Source organism: Rhinopithecus roxellana, chromosome 6, assembly GCF_007565055.1.
Source record: "Rhinopithecus roxellana isolate Shanxi Qingling chromosome 6, ASM756505v1, whole genome shotgun sequence".
Classification (NCBI taxonomy): Eukaryota; Metazoa; Chordata; class Mammalia; order Primates; family Cercopithecidae; genus Rhinopithecus; species Rhinopithecus roxellana.
The window spans coordinates 111,513,320-111,537,407 of NC_044554.1; the positions used below are offsets into that span (position 1 = coordinate 111,513,320).

At 40.4% G+C, this 24,088-nt stretch overlaps 1 protein-coding gene across 4 annotated transcripts in view; it reads left to right on the forward strand.

Annotated features, from left to right (window-relative positions):
• The first annotated feature begins 867 nt into the window (after window positions 1–867).
• The window catches only part of DPP6 (dipeptidyl peptidase like 6), a 1,166,688-nt gene continuing 1,143,467 nt past the window's right edge, over window positions 868–24,088 (forward strand). The window contains exons 1-2 of one of the 4 annotated variants that reach the window (XM_030933144.1): window positions 868–1,150; window positions 1,491–1,744. In XM_030933144.1, coding sequence (XP_030789004.1) covers window positions 1,685–1,744 — 60 coding nt within the window. In that variant the 5' untranslated portion in view covers window positions 868–1,150; window positions 1,491–1,684. The remainder of the gene's footprint in view (window positions 1,151–1,490; window positions 1,745–24,088) is intronic. The other 3 variants (XM_030933145.1, XM_030933146.1, XM_030933147.1) reach the window with 3 other exon arrangements.

Genomic DNA, 24,088 nt, shown 5'->3' on the forward strand with positions numbered 1-24,088 from the left:
ATAAATTGCCCAAGGATGTGCACTAGGAGGTGGCAAAGCCAAAATGCCAACCAACATCTGCATGCACAGCCAAGCTCTGCATTACGCTGATCTCCAAGCTGAGCCTCCATATTCATCTCATGGGTTGCTTTTGAATGTCTTCAGCAGCCAAAAGCAACCAAACACAATTTTACAAAATGGGGATTATTCCAACTTGGAATTGGGAACATTAAAGAAATGACCATGAATATCAGCAAACAGTAGAACTAAAATAAATCTCCCTTTTTTAAATGCACAATGTAAGGGGATGTACTTCTGTTACCAAGCCAGTGCACTGGAGGAAGAAAGTGTAGCTCTGGTCCTCATAAATGAGTCTAACTTCTTCCCTCAATTTATACACGTTCAAACCGAGAATTTGGGATTGTGAAATAGAAGCCAAATTATGTGGCTTGATTACCATTCAGAATATCCAAACTCAACTATCTCTGCCTGGATAAAACTTAACATTTTGTCAAATAATATGGCTGTATCCTAACGTGCCCTTGGTACCCTGTTCAGACTTGCGATCCTAAAATGTTGCAATGCAGTCTTCATGAAGCAGCTACTCTTTTTTGACTCGTTTTTCTTAGTTCCCTGGGGTCAATTTCCTTTCACCTGTGTCTAAACGCTGACTAATTGGATCATGACTTCACAGGTGCCAAAATAAAAAGAAGAAGGAAACAGAGAAAAAGAAAAAAAAAAAGTATTGGGAAGCTGCAGAGACTTCTATTGCAGAAAGGAATGGATGTACTCTTTTGCTCTCCCCCAAATACGGCCCTGGTCAGGCCAATTGGGCCGCCCACCAATGGCACCGATTGAGCCTCAGCGCGCAGCGCCCGCCCAGCTGACAGAGTGCTGGCATCCCTCAGCTGTAGCTTGTGCAGCCTGTGCTAACGAGCCCGGGTACCGTCCCAGCTCCTCCTCCGCCCACTCCACTGTCTCTCTTTCGCCTGTGCAGTGGTTCCTGGCAAAACCTCTTATGCCCCCTCCCGACCATCCTGGGAAGATTTGGCGGCTGGAGCCCTGCGCAGAAGCTGTAGGCAAGAGTGGGCTCCAGTCCCTCCTTAACCCTGCAGGTTGGGTGGGGTGCCCGAGTCCGCACTGATGACCCCTCCAGCCTGAGCTTTTGAGGGTGAGGGGGCTGTGGAAAGATCCGCGCTGGAGCGGAGCGCGCACCCGTGGGCTCCCTGCAGCGGTGGCTCTGCCCTGGTGGCGCGAGGGCGTGAGTGCGCGCGACTCCCCGGCTTTCGCGGGTTTCCCCACCCCTTGCGCAGGGAAGAGCCTTGTCCTACGTCCCCCTGACTCTCCCCACACACACCTCCTTGGAGCTCCTTTTGGGTTTGCTCCGGCTTCTGGTCTTGAGCGTCCTGGACTGTTTCCCGTGGAGGCAGCGCTGGGCAGAACGCCCTCGGAGCCGCTGGCGCCGGCCCGGGTTCCCTCCGGGGTCCCAGCAGCTGCTTCTCCTTCTCCAGCTCAGGGCTGCGGATTTTACCGCCCCTGCACAGAAGCCTGCAGCGTGGAGGCTCCCCTCGCACTCGCCCAGACTCGGCTGCAGAAGGAGGACCCACCTCGCGTCTCCTGCGAGGCGCGCACCTCCGCCGCCACCCTCCACGCGCCTAGGAAGTTTTGAAGGTAGAGAATCTGGGCCCCTCAACTTCCTCTGGACATGAATCAAACCGCAGGAGTCTCCAACAGCGTCAGGTGTCCCCCTGGGAAAGGCCACAAGGTAAGGGACCCGCGACGGAGGGGGCTTGTGCGGGGGCATGGGGCGCAGGTGGAGGCTACAGTTGGCCGGCGAGTGGAGACTCCGGCAGGTTTGTGGAGGGAGTGTGAGCAGCCGCCGGTGCCTCTGCATCCCTTGCAGGGGTCCGTGACTGAGGACGGTTGGCGGATCGCTGGGGTTGCGAGAACGTGTGATGTTTCGTAGACCCGCGGCCAGCAGCAGGGCTCTGCCCATGCACCCGCTCCCGCCGGCCACCCTGGGGCTGGAGATCCTACGCTGCTTCGAGGCCGGGCTGGCAGGTGCAGCTGGTTCCCACGATTGCGGGGCTTTCGGGAGAAGAGGTCAGCGGCGGGAGGCAGAGCCCCTCCCCCTTTCACAATCACACCCCCTGGGCCAGAGCTTGCAGAGGAGCTCTTCCCGGGAAGCGCGCGGGGCTCTCCCTCAGGCGCCGGCGCTGGCGCTGGCTGCTGTCGCGGACACGTGCTTCATTAACTTTAATGAAGCAATGCGTGCCTGGAATTATTTCCAGGAAATTAGTGACTTTCAGAGAAAGGGGAGTGGGCGGCGGCCTAAGGAATTCTGGCAGAACCTCACTAGTAGTCCAGAGTGTGAGGGACTTGGGAAACGTTTACTCCTCCGCGCAAAAAAAACCCCAGATGGCCAGCGAGGTTCGGGATTTCGCGCGGATCCTGTGGGGCCCAGCCACCCTTGGCCATGCTCAGTACGCCTCACCTATCTGCCGCTCTGCTTAGGTTGTGATAATTAGCGAGGAAATTCCTTACCTGGGTTACATAGGGAAGCCGCACAGCAATGCATGTAACAATGAACTTTAAAATATTTTCAAATATTTATATTTTAAACCGAAAAAAGGCGAGCACTGTGGAGCTTAGTCCTTGATGAGCAGACTGAATTTGTGCTCCACTCTGTCATCTTATTTTCGACACCTATTTTTGTGTGTACATTTTATGTAAGGGCATATATATGTTTATTAGCTGTTATTAGAAAAATATTCCCATTAATATCTACTTGTTGGGGTTTGGGGCATGTATTAGCCCACAATATCAACTCCAAACACTATTTGTTCAGAGTTGAAGTGAGTAATGATATTGGATTCATTTGATGGATAAAGGAACTGTTGGTCTGTTTGAGTTATGTAAGATGAGGATTTACTGTTGAATGCTTTTGTTCAACTGAGTAAGTAGTATCAAGCATTTTCTTCTATCAGCTCATGATGAAATATTTGAATCAGCAAGTCATTTCTCTGATCTCTGTTTTCACCATTATTTGAGTAGTTAGATGTTTCACATTTACATTACTTAGTATCTATAGGACATGTATTTTAATACAGAGTAGTTGAGATAAAATTTTTCAATTAAAAATAAAGTTTCACCCATCAGTGATAATGTGGTAGAGACATCTGTGGAGGTCAGAAGATCATTCAGGAATTTCCTGTTAGAAATGTCTTTGGCTCCAGTATTAAAGTGGCTTCTTGGAAGAATTGGACTGTAGGGTATTGACACCAATACAACTTTCTGGAAAGTGTTGGAACACACACCAACAATTTAAAAGATACTAGGAAACCTGTTAATCATGAGTTAGGGATCACCTTACATATCTATCAGGTGTCCAACAAATACTTGCTCCAATGAATCATATTAATTCAATAGTCATCTATCATCCATTTAATAAACATGGTAAACTACTATTAAGTTCCAGTAATATGAGAACGGAGAACCCAAATATGAGCTTAGACATTGCCTTCACTGTCCAACATGCAGTTCTAGTCATACCCTGTCCTTGTTTCTTTAAAATCTTTGATGGCCTCCAGTGAGATGATGGTGAAATCCATTAGCTAGAAGGAAAAGAATATTCAGTTCCTTTTCTCAAAGAAGAACCCACTTAAGTTGTTGTTTGCCTGCAAAATTTGTAGCTTTGGAGTTTGTCTCGTAGGTCGCTGTAGTGCAATAACAACATGACAGACTGAAATAATTGGAGATGATGTGTTCATGAAAGTTCTGTAGTGGATGAGGGATGAGCTGGTAGCAGGAGTCAACACTGGGAACCAACACTGGATGGACCCTGTGATGTTTAGGTCACAGTAATGTCAGTGTAGTAGATGTGTTGGAATAGTTATTTTTCCATTGTATATGCTATTCTTAGAGTTCATCTTGGGAGACTTTGATGGAAGGAAAGGCATTAGCCTCTTAGGAAAATATTCCAGCTGGACTCACTTTTGTTTGGTCTCATTCATTTACTGATTACTGGTACAGCAATTTACATTTGGCAAATTCTTATTTGTTCTTGTGCAGATATTTCTTGAGCACCATTGGTTGTCTTTTTTTGGATGTGTATTCAATGAGTTAGCCTTCTTTTAGATGTGTTATTTATTGCTAGGTTCATTCTTGCCTATTGAACCCCTAGAATTTGGAAAGAAGAGGTCCTTGTTGCAGCCTCCTTTCTCCTGAGCATGGGGGCACCTGAACACCTGCTAACAGCTGCTAAGGATCACAGGGTAATCCACCACACTGTTGGCCCCGGTAGAGGCAGGAGCCACTGGTCCCGAGAAGAAACCTCCTGAAGTGATAATCCTCTGGAATTGGCTCCTGGAAACTTGAAAGTGGTATTCATTCTTGAGCAAAGAATACAAACTTAAGTTTCACAGAAGATATAAACTACAAACATGAGACTGTACAACTTTAGCCTTAGAAGATGGCACTCACCTTCTGAGCAGAAAGTAAGGACACCCAGTTGAACAGTTAACTCCAGCCAAAGTAAAGCCTCTCCTTTCAGCCTCAGGTTTGAAGAGAAAGCAAAGGTTTGGGTTGAGTTTCTTTGCTTAGAGCTTTTCTGGAAGGGAAACTTCTTTGTGTCAGTATGTATTACATTAGGCATCAAGACAAGCATTATCAGTCCTTCAGTCTCTGGAAGCAGCAGACATAGCTGTTCAAAGTTTGGTCTTCAGGATCCTAAGGTACCAGTGTCATTTTGGATAAGTTGCTTAACCTCCTTGCCTAAGTTTTATAGGACCTTCATAGTAAGAGTTGCATGAGGGTTCAACAAACTAATCCATGTATGGGGCTCACAGCAGGACCTGCCACAAAAGATGAAGCATTACTTTACCTTTGAGCACCCAAATCAGGGAGGACAAGGCAACTTCACTTTAAAACCCTTTCCATTTTTTTTTTGAGACAGAGTCTTCCTCTGTTGCCCAGTGAGTGCAGTGGTGTGATCTTGGCTCACTGCATCCTCTACCTCCCAGGTTCAAGCGATTCTCCTGTCTCAGCCTCCCAAGCAGCTGGGATTACGGTGCCCACCACCACCACACCCAGGTAATTTTTGTATTTTTAGTAGAGACGGGATTTTGCCACGTTGGTCAGGCGGGTCTTGAACACCTGACCTCAAGCAATCCACCCTCCTGGGCCTCCCAAAGTTCTGGGATTACAGGCGTGAGCCACTGCGCCCAGCCAACAGCCTCTTTTTACATGGTCGCCTCTCATAGGCTCTTCAGGAGCAGGTCCCAGAGGGTATGGGTAGGATGGGACAATCGTTAGAGTATGGGCTTTGGGGTGAGACAAGTGGTAACTGGGTAGGGATCACACAGATAGAGCTGGACATGGCATGGTGGTGTGTGTCTGTGGTCCCATCTACTCAGGAGGCTAGTGTGGGAAGATCACTGGAGCTGGAATCCAGTCTGGGCAGCACAGTAAGATGCCATCTCTAACCAATCACCCTCCAACCCCAGAAAAAAAATCACACAGGTAGAAAGTAACAAATGTAGGACCTAATTTAATTTATTTTTACACATCTGGAAAAAGGGAATATGATATATGCATTATCTCATATAATTGTTAAGAGACTCCCCATGAAAGAAAGTGTTTGCATATAGTATGCATTTATTACTTGACAGAGCTTTACATCAAGCATGGAGATAGGTACTGGAGATAATTCTTTGTATTACTTATAATTTGAGACCCCATTTTATCTAAAATTCTTCAATCTATCTGATGTTGTAATTGTTTATATTTTATATCTGTTTTCTCTTTCCTCTGCTTTCAAGAATATCTCCTTATCTTTGATTTTCTATATTTGGTGACTTGTATGTGACTGGCCATGGATTCCTTCATATTTATCCTGCTAGGAGTTTGCTAAGCATCTTGATTCTTTAAATTATTTCACCATATTTGAGAATTTTGTGCCATTATTTTCAAAAATATTTTTCCATTTCAGTCTTTCTTAGGATGACAATTGTACATATATTACACAATTTATATCGGCCTACAGATGTATATAGCATTTAAGATATTTGATAATTAGGATCAATATAACAGATTCCAAAAGCACAGTTTCCAGCTTGTAAGATTCCTTTCCTAGCCATTTTTGCCAATGAGTAATCTAGTTCCACCAGGTCCAAAAAAACTGTTAATTCAGAAACACACTTAAGGAGTAATCATCTTGTCTGAGGGTAGAGACGAAAAGTCTCTGCTTTCTATTTATATAGGTGGATATTTAACATTCTATTTTTCATTCTCATTCCACCCTTGTCTCCAAAGCCAAAAGTGATGAGTTATTAGCCACTAACCTCAACTGGTTCTTTGCATTGAAGAGTAGACGCGAAACCTTGACTCTGTGGGTTTCAATCTGAACTCAACTACCAAAATCCGTTCAGGATCAAGGACTCACTTGATGCCTCTCTGATGAACGTGGTGATTAATAATCATAATATCTCCTGTTTACCCATTTGTGTACCTAGAACGTGGCAAGAAGTCAATCCTTATTCATCACTTGGCACCATTTTCTCATGAGGAACATCATATTCTACCAATGAATTAGTAAAATGTTGGTGTTTCTTCTCAAGGTTTTCATCCTGTGAAAAAGCTGATGAAGCCTTTGCATTTTGAAGTTGCCTATGACCCATGAAGAATGTCAGCTTCTGTCCACAGGGACTTGCTCACTTTTGCCAGCTCTAGGTATTATACTTTGTGGAAATTTAATAGTCTTCTTACCTTCTACTTCTAGTGCTTGTTTTACCACAAGGGCAGGGATAGCAAAGATACAGCCTATGGTCTCAATCTGGCTTGTGTGTCTGTCATTTTCCTTTTAGGACATTAAAAAATGAATTAACTCAAGTCATTTTGACTCAATAGGAATGTATTTTTTGTGAAATATTACTCATGAATCCCACCTGCATTTTTACTTTGATTTCATCCTTAAATGATATATTTTCCTGGATGTAAAATTCTAATCTGACAGGATTTTTATTTCTTTTTCAGCACTTTAAAGATGGCATTCCACTGAGTTCTAGAATGAGTTTTTCCTGCTGAGAAGTGAAGTCATTTGATTCATAGTTCCCTGTATGTGCTGTATTATTTTTCTTTGTCTGCATTTAAGATTTTTCTTTGGTTTTCAATATTTCAATATTATGTGCCTAGGCATGATTTTCTTCATATTTATTCCCCTAGTGGTGCAAAGATCACCTCGAATCTTCAAATGCACTGTCTTTGGGAATTTGGTGGCCATTATCTTGTCAAACATTTTTTCGGTCCCATTCTTAATTTGTTAAGATGATAATTATGCATGTTTTATACAGCTTATATTGCTTTACAGTTCTCTGAGGCTCATCATTTTTCAAAGCTACTTTTCTCTCTCTTTTACAGATTTAATTTCTGTGGCTCCATCTTCACATTTAATGACTCTCTCCTCTGTGTTCTGCATTTTGTGGTTTGTGTATTCAGTGCTTAGCTCTGGATATTGCATTTTCGAATTCTAAAATTTCCACTTAGTTCTTTTTCCATAATATCTATCTTCTGCTTGGATTTTTTTTTAATTCATCGGTAGTATTTTTGTTGTTTAATAAATGGGTCTCCTCACTTTAAAACCCTTGTAGGATAATTCTAACATCTGAACCTTCTTAGAATTGGTCTCTGTTGACTATATTTTCGTCTCAAAAATGGACCACAGTTTAAAATGTCCTTATATGTTGAGTGATTTTGAATTTTATCTTGGGCATCATGAATGTTGTGGAAACTCTGCATTCTGTTATGTTTCTCTGATGGTTGGTTTTTCATTTTAATGAACACTTAACTTGGATGGCAACTCAAATACAAGTTTTATTATTTTATCTTCTTGTAGCCCATTCAGCACCTGCATGACTCAGGGGACAACTAGAGATTTGGAGGCTGCCTAGTTTTCTTAATTCTGGAATCCCTTTTCACTTTCCAAGTGAGTCCTCTTCAATACTTTAAATCTTTGTGAAGCTTTCTGGTTGACCTTCACTCAGTCTCTTTTTTATTTTCTCTTCTGTTAGTTCTTTCTCTCCTCTTCTTTCATTTTCCCGCTGTTACATTTCCAAAACTCATGTTTTGATAAACTATCTCTTGTTAAATCTGGAGGTGTTCATGCCCTCCCTTTTTTGTCTTCTCATAAAAAGCAAAACCTACTTTAATGCTCTCCCTTTGCCAAAATACCTCCTGTCTCCTTTTCTATTCTTTCCTGCCCCTTCTGGTTTAGATCAACAGAACTTCCCCATCCTGGGACATTTCATCCTCTTTCCAAACTTTTCCTCAGTCTATCCTTCTTAGGAATTGATCATCCTCCTCCTTTTCATGGCTTAAAGAATTTCCCTCCTGGATTTTAGCACTGATTCCCTTTCCATGCTTTTCACTTTCCAAGCGAGTCCTCTATAAGACTTTGAATCTTTGTGAAGCTTTCTTGTTGACCTTTACTCAGTCTCTTTTGTATTTTCTCTTCTCTTCCTGTGGAATGCCCTCCCTCTAAATGATCAGATCAGCCACTGGCTCACAGGCTCTGGGACATGGCAAACTCATACAAGGTTTATGACGTTTCACCAATTGCTGCCATAACATAATATGGTCCTTTTCCTGCCCCTTTTCTTTTCTCAGATACCTGGCTTCAGAACCACTATCTATGAACATGAGAATATCACAGAACCAGAGTCCTGCTAAGAAGGGGATTTTTTTTTTTTTTATATAACTCATGGTTGCAGGTACCATTCTCCAGCTTGATTTTTGACTTAAATCTCAGCCCCTCCCACCTACTCTGATCCCTACACCTCCCTGTTCCTGAGCCTGTAGTTCTTTCTGAATTCCCAGGTTCCCTCATCCTGACCAGTGGTATCTGTCATTTTCTGCATAGTGCCTAGTTCCTCCTATGCTGGAGAATCTTTCATCCCTAATATAAAATATTTTAAATGAGGACCTAACTTTAGAGGTAATTTCGTTCAGTCTTCTCATTTCAAAAAACTGAGATCCAACAAAACACAGTTAATGAGAGAGCCAGGGCTCAAAACCCCACTGCCTGATTCTAGGTTTTGGCACATTCCATCATACCAGGCTGCTTTGTGGTTCATCTTCTCCATCTGAGCACACAGTGAAGGACCACGTCTGATAGACACTTAGGTATCATGAAGGTTAGTGAATCAGCCTGAAGGGCACCTCACTAATACTTAATATTAGCAAGGGCATGTCTGGTTCATCGTTTTTCTTATCCACCATTGCTCTTCATACTGAAAAGGAAGCTTAGTTGTTTAATTGGTAATTTCTAGAAGAAATAAGAAAAGGTATAAATAAAAATAAATAAATTCTTTTATCACTCAAAACTTAAATCATCCTAAAGTATTTCAGAAAGTTTAATATAATTGATAGAACATAAATTACTTTTATGACTTTCAGGATATTAGTGAAAATCTATTTATGTTATTTTGGCTTTATATTTTATTGATTTTTAAAATTTTAATTGTCCTCATTTTATCAGTAAAGTACATAAAATGAATCTAAGCTCATACATAAGGTTCCAGGAACAGAGGGCAGTAAATGAGTAGTAATTGTTTCTTCTGGTTTTATTTGTTGGATTTTTTTTAAGTCAAAAGCTATACCTCAAATGCAGTATTTCAATTATCTTACACCTTGTACCTCATGAAGGAAATAGAGTGATTGGAATTTTACAGGACCCTCAAATCTAATATTTTTATTACAGTCCCAGCAATAGGGATTTAGTCAACAGAGAGGGAGGAAGTTACATAACTCCTTGTGCACGCCCTCCCTCATCTTTAGGGCTTCAGAAAGTTTGTATTATTTTCCTACTACGGAGACATAATGTGTGTGTTCTTTCAGTGTCTGTATCTTCCTTTTTATGAAAAGTTCAAGTGCAATATTAAGAGATCATAAGGCATTTAGGCATTATGAGACAATTTAAAATTACATCTGACAAAATGTGCGCACAACAGAACAGGTTCGTATTTTTCATTTTGTTTTTCATAAACCAAAAAAGCTGACAATTCACTGGGGCCTTGTGGAAGCTTCTTAACTGTGTGACTTCACACGGAAAACTCCTCCAGTGGAATATGGTTCACTGAGGTAGAGTGAAGGAGGGAAACAGGGAATCAATAGACTCACCCTTAGCATTGGTTGAGTGGGGCACCTGTTACGTGTCAGGTGGATGGTCGCTGCTCTCTGGGCCTTTGTTCACCTGTGTGAAAGCTGAGGACATTCAACCAGGCTTCAGGATCACATCAAGCTCCAACTGGACAATATTCCAACCCTAGAAAGAACGATGGGCCAGGCACGGTGATTCACACCTGTAATCCCAGCGCTTTGGGAGGCCGAGGTCGGTGGATCATTTGACACCATGAGTTCGAGATGAGTCTGGCCAACATGGCAAAACCCCATCTCTACTAAAAATATAACAATTAGGCCCAATGGTGCATGCCTGTAGTCCCAGCTACTCGGGAGGCTGAGGCAGGAGAATCGCTTGAACCCGGGAGGTGGAGGTTGCAGTGAGCCAAGATTGTGCCACTGCACTCCAGCCTGGGTGACAGAGTGAGACACTGTTTCACAAAATATATATAAAATATAAAGAAGAAAGAAAGAACCAGAGGCAAAGTGGTTGCTATTATTAAGGCATCCCTTGGCATAGGTATCAAAAACAGTCCCATAGTAAAACATACTTAATGGAGAACCTAGGCCAGTAGATGTCCTTTAGACTTCAGTGCAAAAATTATGACCTCCAGCAAGTCCTTTAGGGAAAGGGTGCCTTATAGTTGCTAGGCTAGTCTTTTCAGGGACTCTTCACTGGTGTTTGTCGTATTTAGTAAGTACTAAACTCATTGCATAAACTTACAGATTATTGACGTCAGCTAAGTTAAGAGATGGTATCTTAAAAGCAGGTCAAAAAAAGATGATTACCTCTTTTGTTCTTGAAAAATAATACAAATACTGGACACCATGTTTAATAAGTACACTGAAGTATAGTTGACTGCGCATATTTAGAATGTACAGTTTAATAAGTATTGACGTGTGCACGTGTGCAAACCCGTGAGAACACCAGGGTCAAGGCAATGAACATATGTGCCATTCCCAGAAGGTGCCTTATGCTCCCTTGTGATCTGTCTCTCCCTAACAATTCCACTACCTTTTTCCATCCCTAAGGAAAATCAATCTTTTTTTTTCTGTTACTATGTATTACTTTCCATTTTCTAACATTTTAGATAATGGAGTTATTAAAGTAGGTGGTCTTTTATAGTCTGACAACTTGCACTAAGTATAATTATGTTGAGATTTATTCATATTGCAGCATGGATCAATAGTTATTTATTTGTCATCAAGTAATACTTGATCGTATGCCTATACCATAGTTTGTGTATTTATTCACATGGTGATGGACATCTGTGTTACTTCAAGTTTGGGGCTATTACCAAAAAAGCTTTTATAAACATTTATGTACAAGTTTTTATATAAACATATGCTTACATTTCACTCAAGTAAGGTAAATAGCTAAGAGTGGAACAGCTAGATCATACGGTAGGCATATGCTCAACTTTTTCAGAAACCGTTAAATTATTTTCCAGAGCCATTTTAGAATTTTACCTGCAGCTTCTGAGGCTTCCAGTTCCCCCAGATCCTTGCCCACACTCAAAATAATCAGTCTTCAATATGAGCCATTTAAATAAGTGTTTAGTGGCATCTTGGTACAGTTTAAATTTGTATTTTGCAATGGCTAATGATGTTAAGCATCTTTACACATGGCTATTTCCATCCACATATCCTCTTCGCTAAAGGTGTTCTGAAAATCTCGGACGTATTTTTGATTGGGTTACTTGGTTTCCAGTGAGTTGAGAGTTTTTCATAAATTTCTTTATCAGCTATATATTTGCAAATTTTCTTCCACTGTGTGGGGGTATATAGTCTATAAATAAATATATTTATTTTTAAATTCTCTTAATTATTATTATTATTTTTTTAAGACCCAGTCTCGCTCTATCACCCAGGCTGGAGTGCAGTGGTGCAATCTTGGCTCACTGCAACCTCCACCTCCTGGGCTCAAGCAATTCTTGTGCCTTGGGATTTCTAGTAGCTGGGGCTACAGGTGGGTAGCAGCATACCCAGCTAATTTTTTTATTTTTTTTTTTGTACTTTTAGTAGAGGTGGGGTTTCACCATGTTGGCAAGGCTGGTCTCAAACTCCTATCTTCAGGAGATCTGTCCGCCTTTGCCTCCCAAGTGCTGGGGTTACAGCTGTGAGCCACCACGCCCAGCCAACAATGAATTTTGAAGATGCTTGCAATGTGGATAATGATATGTGAAAAAAAGAACTTTGATATATCCTGACACCATATGAAAATATTAACTCAAAATGGATCATAAATAAAAATGTTCAATCTAAAACTAGAAAAGTTCTAGAAGGAAACATAAAATGCCTTTGGGTTAGGCAAGTGCTTTTTAAATATCTGTGAGTTTGTCCTTTTCATCAAATTTGGAAATCTGGGGGCACTATTTCTTCAAGTATCTCCCTGCTTCCACTTCTCTCTCTGTCTCTGTCTGTCTGTCTCTGTGTGTGTGTGTGTGTGTGTGTGTGTGTGTGTGTGTGTTCTCCAGTGGTTTCAAGTGCATGTATATTAGGCTGCTTGAAGTTTTAACATATCTCAATGCTGCTTTGTTCATTTTTAAATTTATCTTTTCCCTGGGTTTTATTTTGGATTATTTTTATTCTTATGTCTTCAAGTTCATTAATATTTTCTTCTGCATTAACTAGTTTGTTGTGAATCTCATCCAGTGTAGTTTTTGTTGTGCGCAGTATCCATTTCCTGTCTGGGATTTCAATTTGGGTCTTGTTAATATTGTCCATGTCTTCACTGAACATTTTGCACATATGGAATGCAGCTGTAATAATTGTTTTAATGTCCATGTCCACTAATGTTCAAAGTTGCATCAGCTCTGGGTCAATTTCAATTGATTGACCTCCTTGAATAAGATTTGTATTGTCTTGCTTCTCTGCAAGCCTGGTAATTTTTGATTGGATGCCAGATATTATGAATTTTTTATTGTAAATGCTGGATATTTGAATATTCCTATACAAATTTCAGAGCTATGTTTCTGGCATTCAGATAAGGCCCTTGGAAATAACTTGATTCCTTCAGGTCTAGCTTTAAAGATTTACTAGGTGGAAATGTAATATTAATTATAATTTACTGTGATTATAATTAGCCCTATGCTCAGTTTTAGGACTAATTATCCCCACTACAAAAATAGGACCCTTTTGTGAATTCTATGAAATGTCTATGAATCATGAGATTGTTTTAGAGTAGCTTATCTGAGCGGATACTATTTCCTGTCCTGTGTGTGTATCAGGGCACCATTGCCTCCAATCCTTCCAGGTCATTCTTTCTCCAACCTTGGAGAGTTTCTCTCATGTGTGCCCTGTTCTGTATTTAGCTAGTTTTCAGTGGGCCTCAGCAGATCTCCAAAGCTCTCTTTCCATGCTGTTTGCTCCTCTCTTGGACCCTTTAGCTGCAAACTGTAGCTGCCTTGTTCTCCCCGGACTCTCAGCTCCATCTGTTTAGCTCAGAGTCTCCTGGGTCCCACCTACGTTTTCCGTCATCCGCTTTAGTCTGAAAACTCTCTAAGGCAATAAGCTTAGGATAAATGGGACTCGCTTCATTTACTCCCTATCGATCAGAAATCAGTGCCCTCCTTCGCTTTCTTCGATATCCAGTGTCTCGAAATATGTTGTGTCCTATATTTGTAGAAGATTTATTTGTTTCAGGCAAGAGGGTTCATCTAGTTCCTGTTTCTCTATTTTGGCTAGAAGTGAAAGTCTCTGGGAAAATTTGTTTGCACTTACCTTTTGATTTTAGAAATCATGACTTTAAGTTAAAATGGGCCTAAAATGTATGAGAAATTTTAAATTATGCTAAATTTCATGCTAAATACATTGAATATGTTAAATATAACTAAGACACACCCATACTCTGATATCTGATGTGAATTATTTGAGGTCTGAAGACTGGAAGACACTACAAAATGAAAAGTGTGTCAACAATTTAACATTTCTTTCTCCATCCTTTCATTTGTCCGAACTTTTTCATGAATGTCACCTTATTTCATTTTGCAACAACTAGTGAAGTAAATAGGTAAGTATTTATCTCCGCTGTTTTTGACTGAGGAGATTGTGCTACACAGTTACGTGTATATCACATGTGGTCAAAAGCTAATAAAATCAAAAAATGTTTGCAAACTAAGAATGTATAAATATTGGAAATCATTCAGTCTTTTATTCAGCAAGCATCGATCCATGCTTCCTTCAACCCATGTATCTATTAATTTACCCAATGCTGAATATTATTTCTGTACTTCATAAGCATTGGACTCCTTGCTATTATTCCTTTAAAATATAACTAAGAAGTTATTATTTTTATTAGTGAGTCAGTACGTACCCAAACAAGGCAGGAAACAACAGAATAAAATACCCCAGGACATTGAAAAGGAATAAATCCAAATTGTAGCATTTTGGTTGGTCAGGGGAAAGAGTGGTCAGTGTGGTTTAGGTAGGAAATGCTTGCCAAAAATAATGGAACTCATTGTCTACTCTTCTAGTTACATGTCCTGCAGTCATAGAAATATGTAGACTTAAAGTCAGTGTAACAAACATTTTCTGCTTCCCCACATGATAACTGTAATCCTTTGCAACCAAGGGACCTATACAGTTTTAATAGACAGTTATTACATAACATTTTCTATGTTTACTTCTGTTAATTTGTATTTGTAACCACAGAGAACAGATTCTAATTCCCTCTAGTACAGGAACTCTGAAGCTTTACTTCCCCTTTACAGTGGTCAAAAGTCTGAGAAATCATAAAGAGCAACATGATATGAAAAAATGAAAGCAATAAAGCAATTGTTAATATCTTCTTCCATCCTATGTAGGCTTTTGTAGTGGTGCAACATTGCTTACTTCATCTATTCATCAACTGTCAATTGGACATCTGTGTAATAGAGGTGTTATTAATTGCTTCCCAGGCCACTTATCTTCCAAGGGATTAAGACTCTACCTGCTGGGCGCGGTGGCTCATGCTTGTAATCCCAGCACTTTGGGAGGCCGAGGCATGTGGATCACCTGAGGTCAGGGGTTCAAGACCAGCCTGATCAACATGGAGAAACCCTGTCTCTACTAAAAATACAAAAAAAAAAAAAAAAAAAAAAAAAAATTATCTGGGCGTGGTGGTGCATGCCTGCAATCCTAGCTACTTGGGAGGCTGAGGCAAGAGAATTCGCTTGAACCCAGGAGGTGGAGGTTACAGTGAGCGGAGATCGTGCCATTGCACTGCAGCCTGGGAAACAAGAGAGAAACTCCGTCGCATAAAAACAAAACAACAACAACAAAAAACTCCACCCACAGTCTCTTCTCTTCTATTTGAAACACAGGACTGTATCTCCTCCTAAATACAGACCAAGGTTGAACAAGCACTCCCAGGGGAATAAAGCGACTAGTTGAGCCATGCCAATCAAATCCTCTCTTTTGGAAACTTGAACAAAGACATAGAGATTACAATGAGAATTTGAAGGACACTGTATAAGATAACAGACTGACAGCCGTGCATGGTCATGAGCAGCCCAAGGATGACCGCTGGGAGAAGGGAAGGCGAAGAGCAGCAGAGATCACAGAAATCATGAGGACCTGCAATGTGAAGATCCTGCCCTCACTTTCTCACTTTCTTGCTGCAGTCATGTGAAATTTGTCTTTACTTCCCTTTATTTCCTTTTCAACTCTCAGTGTTCTGAAAGGTACCATTATGTAAAAGTAACAGACAATGAAGAAAAACTATTAATTCCTAGTGGGATTTCCCATTTTTACTCCCACTCCCCATTACCACCAAATAAAACTGTTTTTGTTAAGCAAACTTTTCTATAAGCCTCTTTGCATTCTTACTTTGTATTCCAGGAGGTACGAGTAAGAAAAAAAAAAAAAAGGTCTTCTGAATTCTTCTGAATTGTTTTCTAGGTAGAAGTGGGGGTGATGGCTATTTTCCAGGTTGGTATTGGATAGAGCTCGCCAGAATTGAATTTGTCAGAAAAATAGAGGGTATCTGTGAGGCTTTGTGGAAAGAGATGAAAGGGAACAAGGAAAAGGAAACAAAGATGATGTTGCTGGCAGCCAGGAGATACACTTTGGGGAACAGAATGGAAGCGTTACTGCATTGTATCTTGCTTTTTTAGAAAACTCTCAATAGAAATCTTCTGGGTTTACTAATGTGTTATAGAGCTGGCTTTGGGCATTTTGTGGCAATTGGAATTGCGTAGTTTGTGTAACACTGAGCAGAGGTTCAAGATGGGAGAGACAAGAGCTCACACTGCCCGAGGGGGGCTCAGAAAATCTTGGTTACATCCATAATACATTTGTTTGTTGTTTTTATTTGAGCTACTTTGTATAGGCATCTATTTTCTTGCAATCAAATAAACTCTAACAAAAATGATGTATAATGTGCAAAGTACCTTAGCAGCTTCAATAAGCATTAGACATGATCTCCACTCTTTCATGAATTCACCCGTGTTATATGGATCAGTTAGACTCCAAGAACAATCATAAAACAGCCTTATTCTTTTCTCCAGCTCTCCCTTTAGAACAAACCTCCGTCTAGTTCTAAACAGAACCACACTGATTTTTGAAGATAATATAACTTTTCTTCTGGCTCTTTGGCATTGCAAATAGTATCACTTACAAAATTAAAAATGCCCGGCCTAGTCTTATATAACATTATTAGCTTCAGGATTCATTCAGAGAGAAACTTTTCTTCTCTCTGAGTTTGAGCGGCTTTGGGTCCGGAAACCTGCCCTGGGGGTGGAAAGACAGGAGGCCCTTTTCCTGGCCCCTTCCCTGGCATGTTCCTTACTCCTCCTCTGCACTCGCCAGTCTCAATTTCTCACTTCTCCAAGGTTGGGTTCAGGGGGAGGAGGGATGAGAGAAAGGATACAGCGTCACATGGTGGTTTAGTTCTCTTCTGGTGGGGAGCTTCTTTGGAGACCCTCACATAGAATGTTAGAAGATGGCTTTAGCCTTTTCTCTGACTGTGATGCCTTCGCACATCCTCACACTTCCTGTTGTCACCCTCTTCTGGTCCTTTGGCTCTATCGGGTGGAGTCCTTTACAAAATGGCTCTTGGGATTCCCCCATATGGTTCACATCTGGCTCATGAAAAACACCCACATTTTCCCACCATCACTAGAACCAACACATTTTCCCACCATCATTAGAACCAACACATTTTCCCACCATCACTAGAACCAACACAGCTTGCTTCCAATCCAGTCACCTCTCTTCACATTGGGCTGCCTGAGATTTTTCCAGGTGGGGTCTAGGTAGCATTGCTTATACTTGAAAGACTCCCTGTTCTCCAAAGCACCCACATCAGGCTCTCTGAATGGCTCTGTGACACCTTCTCCTTTGGCTTGTGCTCAGAAGAAACCTGTACTTTCCTTTTCCTGACCCAGTGGCACATTGCTTAGTCCCTCTTCCTCCACCCAAAAGATGAGGGTACCAGAGAATTCCACACAGTCTCTATTTGGATGATTGTAAATGTGTGCTAACCAATTTCATACCCTTCATTATTTTTTAAATAGTGTAACCGGTCACCATGGGCTGCAGGGACACTTGGCAACCATTTTTACAGCTTTTAACTTTTGGTGCTCAGGCTGGGTGTGGTGGCTCATGCCTGTAATCCCATCATTTTGGGAGGCCAAGGTGGGCAGATCACCTGAGTTCAGGTGTTCGAGACCAGCCTGGCCAATATGGTGAAACCCTGTCTCTACTAAAAATACAAAAAATTAGCCTGGCGTGGTGGTAGGCACCTGTAATCCTAGCTACTCAGAAGGCTGAGGCAGGAGAATCCCTTGAACCTGGGAGGTGGAGGTTGCAGTGAGCCAAGATCGTGTCACTGCACTCCAGCCTAGGCAAGAAGAGCAAAACTTTGTCTAAAAAAAAAAAAAACTAGGTAGTTGATGACATAATTGTCAGTGCTATCTACATTCAGGGGGTGCATCAGGAGGATGTATTTTGGTTTATGTGATTTTAAAAGGATTCACGGCAGAGTTGAGGTTTCAGCAGGGCAGTGGAGGACATAGCATCTTACTTGAGACTGTGTTTTACCCAGAGAACACATGTAGCCTCACCAAGGTGGAAAAATGTCATTTTCTTTACACACTGTACTGCAATTGCTTGTGTGCTCATGCTTATGGGAAGAGGGAACCCTTGAATGACTTATCCTTTTCACACCAAAATCCCCTCCTGTTGCAAAGCTTCTTCTCAAATATCATTGTCCACACACACCATCGGGGTGTCCTTGTTAAAATGTGGATTCTGACTGAGTAGGTCTGAGTGGAGCCCAAGATTCTGCATTTCTTACAAAGCTCCCAGATGATGCTGATGCTGCTTGTCCTTTGTCCACATTTTGAGTAGTAAGGCTCCACTGCTTTTGCTGAGTCATATGTAATGTACTAAATAATACATTTTGTCATTTATGATTGACATATCAGTAGAAGCCTTTCATTTTGTGAAAATGGTCTTAGCGATAGTTTGCACATAACAGCCTCTCGTTTCTTTGAACTGGGGTTAGACATTTTGGTGCCTTTCATTTGGGAAGGAGACTTGAAGTAGGAACAGAGGGAATGAGATTCCCTTTGTCAGCTGTGCCATAGACTTTTGCTATGTGGCCATTAACAAGCTTTATCATCTCCAAACTTTAGCCACTTGCATTAAGTTGTTGTATTAAGTAGTCTCCAGAGGTCTAGTCAATACCAGCGTTCTATTTCTAAATATTATGTTTATCTTATCTACTCAGCTGTATCATAAAAAAGTTGGGAACTAAGTTTTTATTTGTACCTGTATTTTCCTTTCTGGAACAAAAAATAGAACCTTGCCATTAAACGTGCTCAATAAATATTAATGATGATGCAGAGCTTTGACAGTGAAGATACAAGAGTGATTCTAATAAAGAATCCATGAGTTTTTTTTAATCTTAGCAAATTTTTATTGCTGAATGATATTTACTTACTAAAATTCAAAATAATAAATTCGATAATGTTCATGCATGCTGAGTTTCTCATCCCTGACTTTAGCGTAATAGAGGCAACCTCTCCAGAATCAAATAGTAACAGTAAAAAAGAGTTACAGTCTGTATCATTATAAAGACAATAAAAGTTTTTTAAAAAAACAAGGAAAAACCCAAATATATTTCCTGGCTCACACATTTTAGTGATTCTATATCAATAAAATGTCTTGTTCTCTTTAAGGTATACTATCCATATCACAATCCACATAATAATTTGAAAAAAAATCATTGATTCAACTATGAGTTACCATTCCGTTGGGTTGTGGGTTGTGGAGCCATAATTTGAGGAAAGTCAAGGAAAAGATTGATGGAAAAGGCAGAATGACCTAGTTAGTCTTTAAATGATGTGTTATTACAAACAAGGAAATGTCACTATGACATTTACTAGCTACAAAAGAAGGAGGTGGGGGGTGAGGAGGAGTAAATGGTGTATGAAGCCCAGAAATTCCTCCTTGATTATCCAAGTGATGCTGTGAGGCAAACGCTTCCACTTACCAAGAAGAGCAGAAAAATGTCCACTTTCCTTCTAACAGTTACATTATAGCTCTTATTGTAAGGCATAAATTGTGTAAATTGCTGCAATAAATGCAATTTTGATGATAAGGACAGAACATTCAAGTCTAAAACTTATGCTTCAGCCAACTTTCAAAAAAGTCAGAAACTTCTTTTTTTTTTTTTTAATTCAGACTCTTGCTCTTGTCACTCAGGCTGGAGTGCAGTGGTATGATCTCAGCTCACTGCAACCTCTCCCTCCCAGGTTTAAGTGATTCTCCTGCCTAAGCCTTCCGAGTAGCTGGGATTACAGGTGCCCACCATAACACCCTGTTATTATTATTCTTTTTTTTTTTGTATTTTTACTAGAGATGGGGTTTCATCGTGTTAGCCAGGCTGGTCTTGAACTCCTGACCTCAGGTGATCCACCTGCCTCGGCCTCCCAAAGTGCTGGGATTACAGGTGTGAGCCACTGTACCCAGCCTAAAATAAGTGAGAAACTTTTAAATGTGTGTATTACGTATTGTGGAAAACATTGATGTCTTGTTTGGGACAAGAATAGCTCAAATGCCACACATTTTTAAATGTGCATCATTCCACGTAAAAGTTTCTTTGCAGCATTATTGTGTGGAGGGCTCTGTATGGATCTATTGTGTTGTGTTTCATAAAATGAACACCGGGAACAGATGTGTCCCAGTGGCAGGTGGGGCAGCACCTGGGTGGTGAAGAACGTGGGGTGAGTCAAAATCGAGACAAACATGAGGTCTTTTAAGAACTTGAAAAGTATTTCAATACCTGAACTGGAAGGCTCAATGTTAGAAAATTGATAATGGAACTAGGGTTGCAGGCAAAAAATTATTTGAATCTAGGTGTAGAATTGTCATCCCCAGAGGGAACAAGCTAGTTCATGATCAATAAACTAACATCTAGACAATATGAAGATAGAGTTTAAAAATAAATAATGTGTATTTATTGTGGAAAGGGAATTTTTAATTTTCTTTTGTTAAGTACAGCAACCCGGGAAAAGAAAAAGAAGTTCTTGATGGTAATTAGGGAAGAAAAGGGCAAAGGTGTATCCATGGATTAAAGGAGAAAGTACTATATGCCAGAAGCATAAAATATTTTATCTCACTTCACCCTCTCAGTAATCTCAGGAAGAGCATTTGTAAGGAGAACTCAGAGATCTTAAGTAACTTGCCTAAGATCACGAGTTTCCTTTGTATGTCTCTTCGTTCAGACGTAGGCGTAAGATCAGCTTTAGTATTATACTACCCAAGAGTTTTTCAATGCAGTTGTGCTGGTTTATATGAGGGCTTCAACACTTGATGTTATCACCCTTCCGGATGTGGGGCTTCAAGTGAGGTTATGGAGGTATCTCAGCATGGTTTTGAGTTGTGTTTTTTTGATGACTAGTGAATACTAAACACTTATTCTTATGCTTATTGGCCATGTATATTGTCTTCAAGTCTTTTGTTCATTTTATTTTTAGTTCAGTTTTCTGTCTTTTGGAAAAAATGATTTTTAAATATATTTTGAAAAGAGTTATTTGTCAGATATACACATTGCAGTGTATTTACCACCTATGACTACTTTTTCAGTGTCTTCATGGTCACTTTTGATGGATAAAGGCTCTTAATTTTAACAAAGACCATTTTAACAACAACAAATTCAGAGCTGGGCTTAATATCCAAATTCTCTGAATCTAGTAGGTTAATTCTAACACCAAACTGCATAGTAAATAGTGAAAAGGAAGTAAATTAATCAAAATGTCCATTTAGCAATTTGGTCAGTAGTTAAATTGGCCTTTGAGTAAATAAGGTTCTTTTTCATTATCAGAATGGTACCATACAGTAGAATTGTCTTCCTAGAAATTATGGCTCTGATTTACTTGCTGAAAGATCATTGATTTTCATAGGTTGATCTTGTACCCGTTGATCTCAAAGCTTTCTCATTAGCTCTAATTATGAGTTTGTGCTGATTTTGTACATGTGATCATGGTATCCACAAATGATAACAGTTATATCTTACTTTCCACACCTTGTTGTTCCTGTTTATTTTTTCTTATGTTTTTTATATTGTGTATATTTAAGGTATACAAGGTGATATTTTGATATATGTATACATTGTGAAATAATAGCAATCAAGCTAATTAATATATCTGTCACCTCACACAATCTTGGTCAGGACCTCCAGTGCTATGTTAAACAGTAGTGTTTCCAGTGGAAGTTACTCAATATTCTAGTATAATTGGGACACATAATGGTGTGATTTACTAACATAGGGAAGAATGAGAAAGGAATAGTTTGGAGGAAAATATAATCATCCCTGTGATAGGACCAAGTAGAGACACTCAGTGGGGAGCTGGCTATGAATGTCTCTAGCTCTAGAAAGAGGTAATTCTAGGAGATTTAGACTGGGGAATCATCGACTGACAAGCATTAACTTGAACTGTGAGGTTACTTTCCAGTTTCTGCTCAGGAAGAGCTGGAGTGTTACACCCAACTTTAAAACAGGAAAAAAAAAAAAAAAAGCCAGAAGTGTGAGCTCCTCACTTTTTTTGAATCCACTAGAGAGAAGAAATTGCAGGACAACCAAGTAATCCAAATCTAAGGAGAGATAAAAGACTACAGGCTGAAACAGGGTGTGAACACACTTGCTTACTTGATTCAGATCAAGTCAGACATCAAGAGGAAGAACTCAGCTGGAGTAACAGGTGAATTGGTAGAGGTCAAGTGTGGATTGGTGAGGCACAATGGAGTCCCTGGGGGCTGCTTCTATGCGGGGAAGGCAGGGTTCGTATTCTCTTGAAGACTTCTTTGTGAATCCAGGCATTCACAGGAAAGGCTGGGAAGAGTGCAGAGAAATCTTTCTCAAAGGTGCTGCCTGAAGTGGGGGAGAACCAGCCTCTGCAGTGGAGATGCTGGATTCAGCCTGGACTCTACTGCCCCATGTCCATGAAGGAATAAAAAGTCTTAATCTGCCATGGGAATGACAACAACAGCTGTCTGCCTAAGGCCCAGATGAATACCCATTGCAACTGGTGTATGAAAACGGGAAAACTCATCTATCCCAGAGAATCAACAGTAATATATTCTAGACTCAGAACCACAGCAGTCAGAGGAGAAGGGGCACTCGTCAAAGCCACACTCCCAAGATCAAAGAACACAGTCCCTGGCTGAAGCCGAGGACAAAGAAGAGCAAAGAACCAAGAAGAATATCCTAAACCCAAGGTATTAATAAATCTGAGGTCTGTGGTACGCTCAATGTAAATCAACAACAACGAATCCCAAACCCAGCCCAAGACCTAACTAGATTAAAACAAACCTCCACAAGAAAGGCCAAGGAGAAGGAAAAAAAAGCCCATGTCCAAGCACAAAACTATTTACCTCACTCTCTACTATTCTATAGCAGATGTCTAGCTATCAACAAATAAGGATGAGGAATATGGAAAGACAAGAGACAAAGCAATCAAAAGAACCACTGAGACACAGACCTGTCTACAGATAATTTAAAATAACTATGACTATGTTTAAGGCATGAATAGAAAAGGTGAGCAGCATGTAAGACCAGATGGGCTATTGCAGCAACTCAAGACAGGAATCAATGGAAATGCTGAAACTAAAAATAAATGTAAAATGTGGATGAAATATACTTTTGACATACTCATCAGTAGATTAAAAACCATTAATAAATATAAAGATGGATTAACAGAATTTTTACAAAGTGAACCAGATATAACTAAAGCAAAAATAAAAAGAACAGAGCGTCCATGAGTACAACATAAAATGGTTTAATATAGGCATCATTGAAACCCCAAAATTATGAGAGAGATATGAGGAGATGAAATGTTTGAAGAAATATTGGCTAAAAATTAATTAGAATTAGTTGGTCCAAAATCAATTAGAAACACCACACCATGGATCTGAGAAGTTCAAGAAAACTCTATAAATAAATACCAATATAAGTGCATTTGTGTACATAGACACAAACACACACGTGTCATGTTCAAATGCTGAAGAACAAAATATGAGAAGGTCCCAAAACCACCCACAGGGAAGAGAAAGACACAAGAGGAGAACAAAGCTAAGAATTATAGCAGACTTTCTGTCAGAAGTCATGAAAGACAGAAGACAATGAAGTGAAATGAAATTTTTTTTTTTTTTTTTTTTTTTTTTTTGAGATGGAGTCTCACTCTGCCTTCCAGGCTAGAGTGCAATGGCACAATCTTGCTTCACTGCCAACTTTGCCTCCCGGGTTCAAGTGATTCTCCTGCCTCAGCCTCCCAAGTTCCCAAGTAGCTGGTATTACAGGCATGTGCCACCACACCTGACTAATTTTCATATTTTTAGTAGAGACAAGGTTTCACCATATTGGCCAGGCTGGTCTCGAACTCCTGAGCTCAAGTGATCCACCTGCCTCGGCCTACTAAAGTGTTGGGGTTATAGGCATGAGCCATCACGC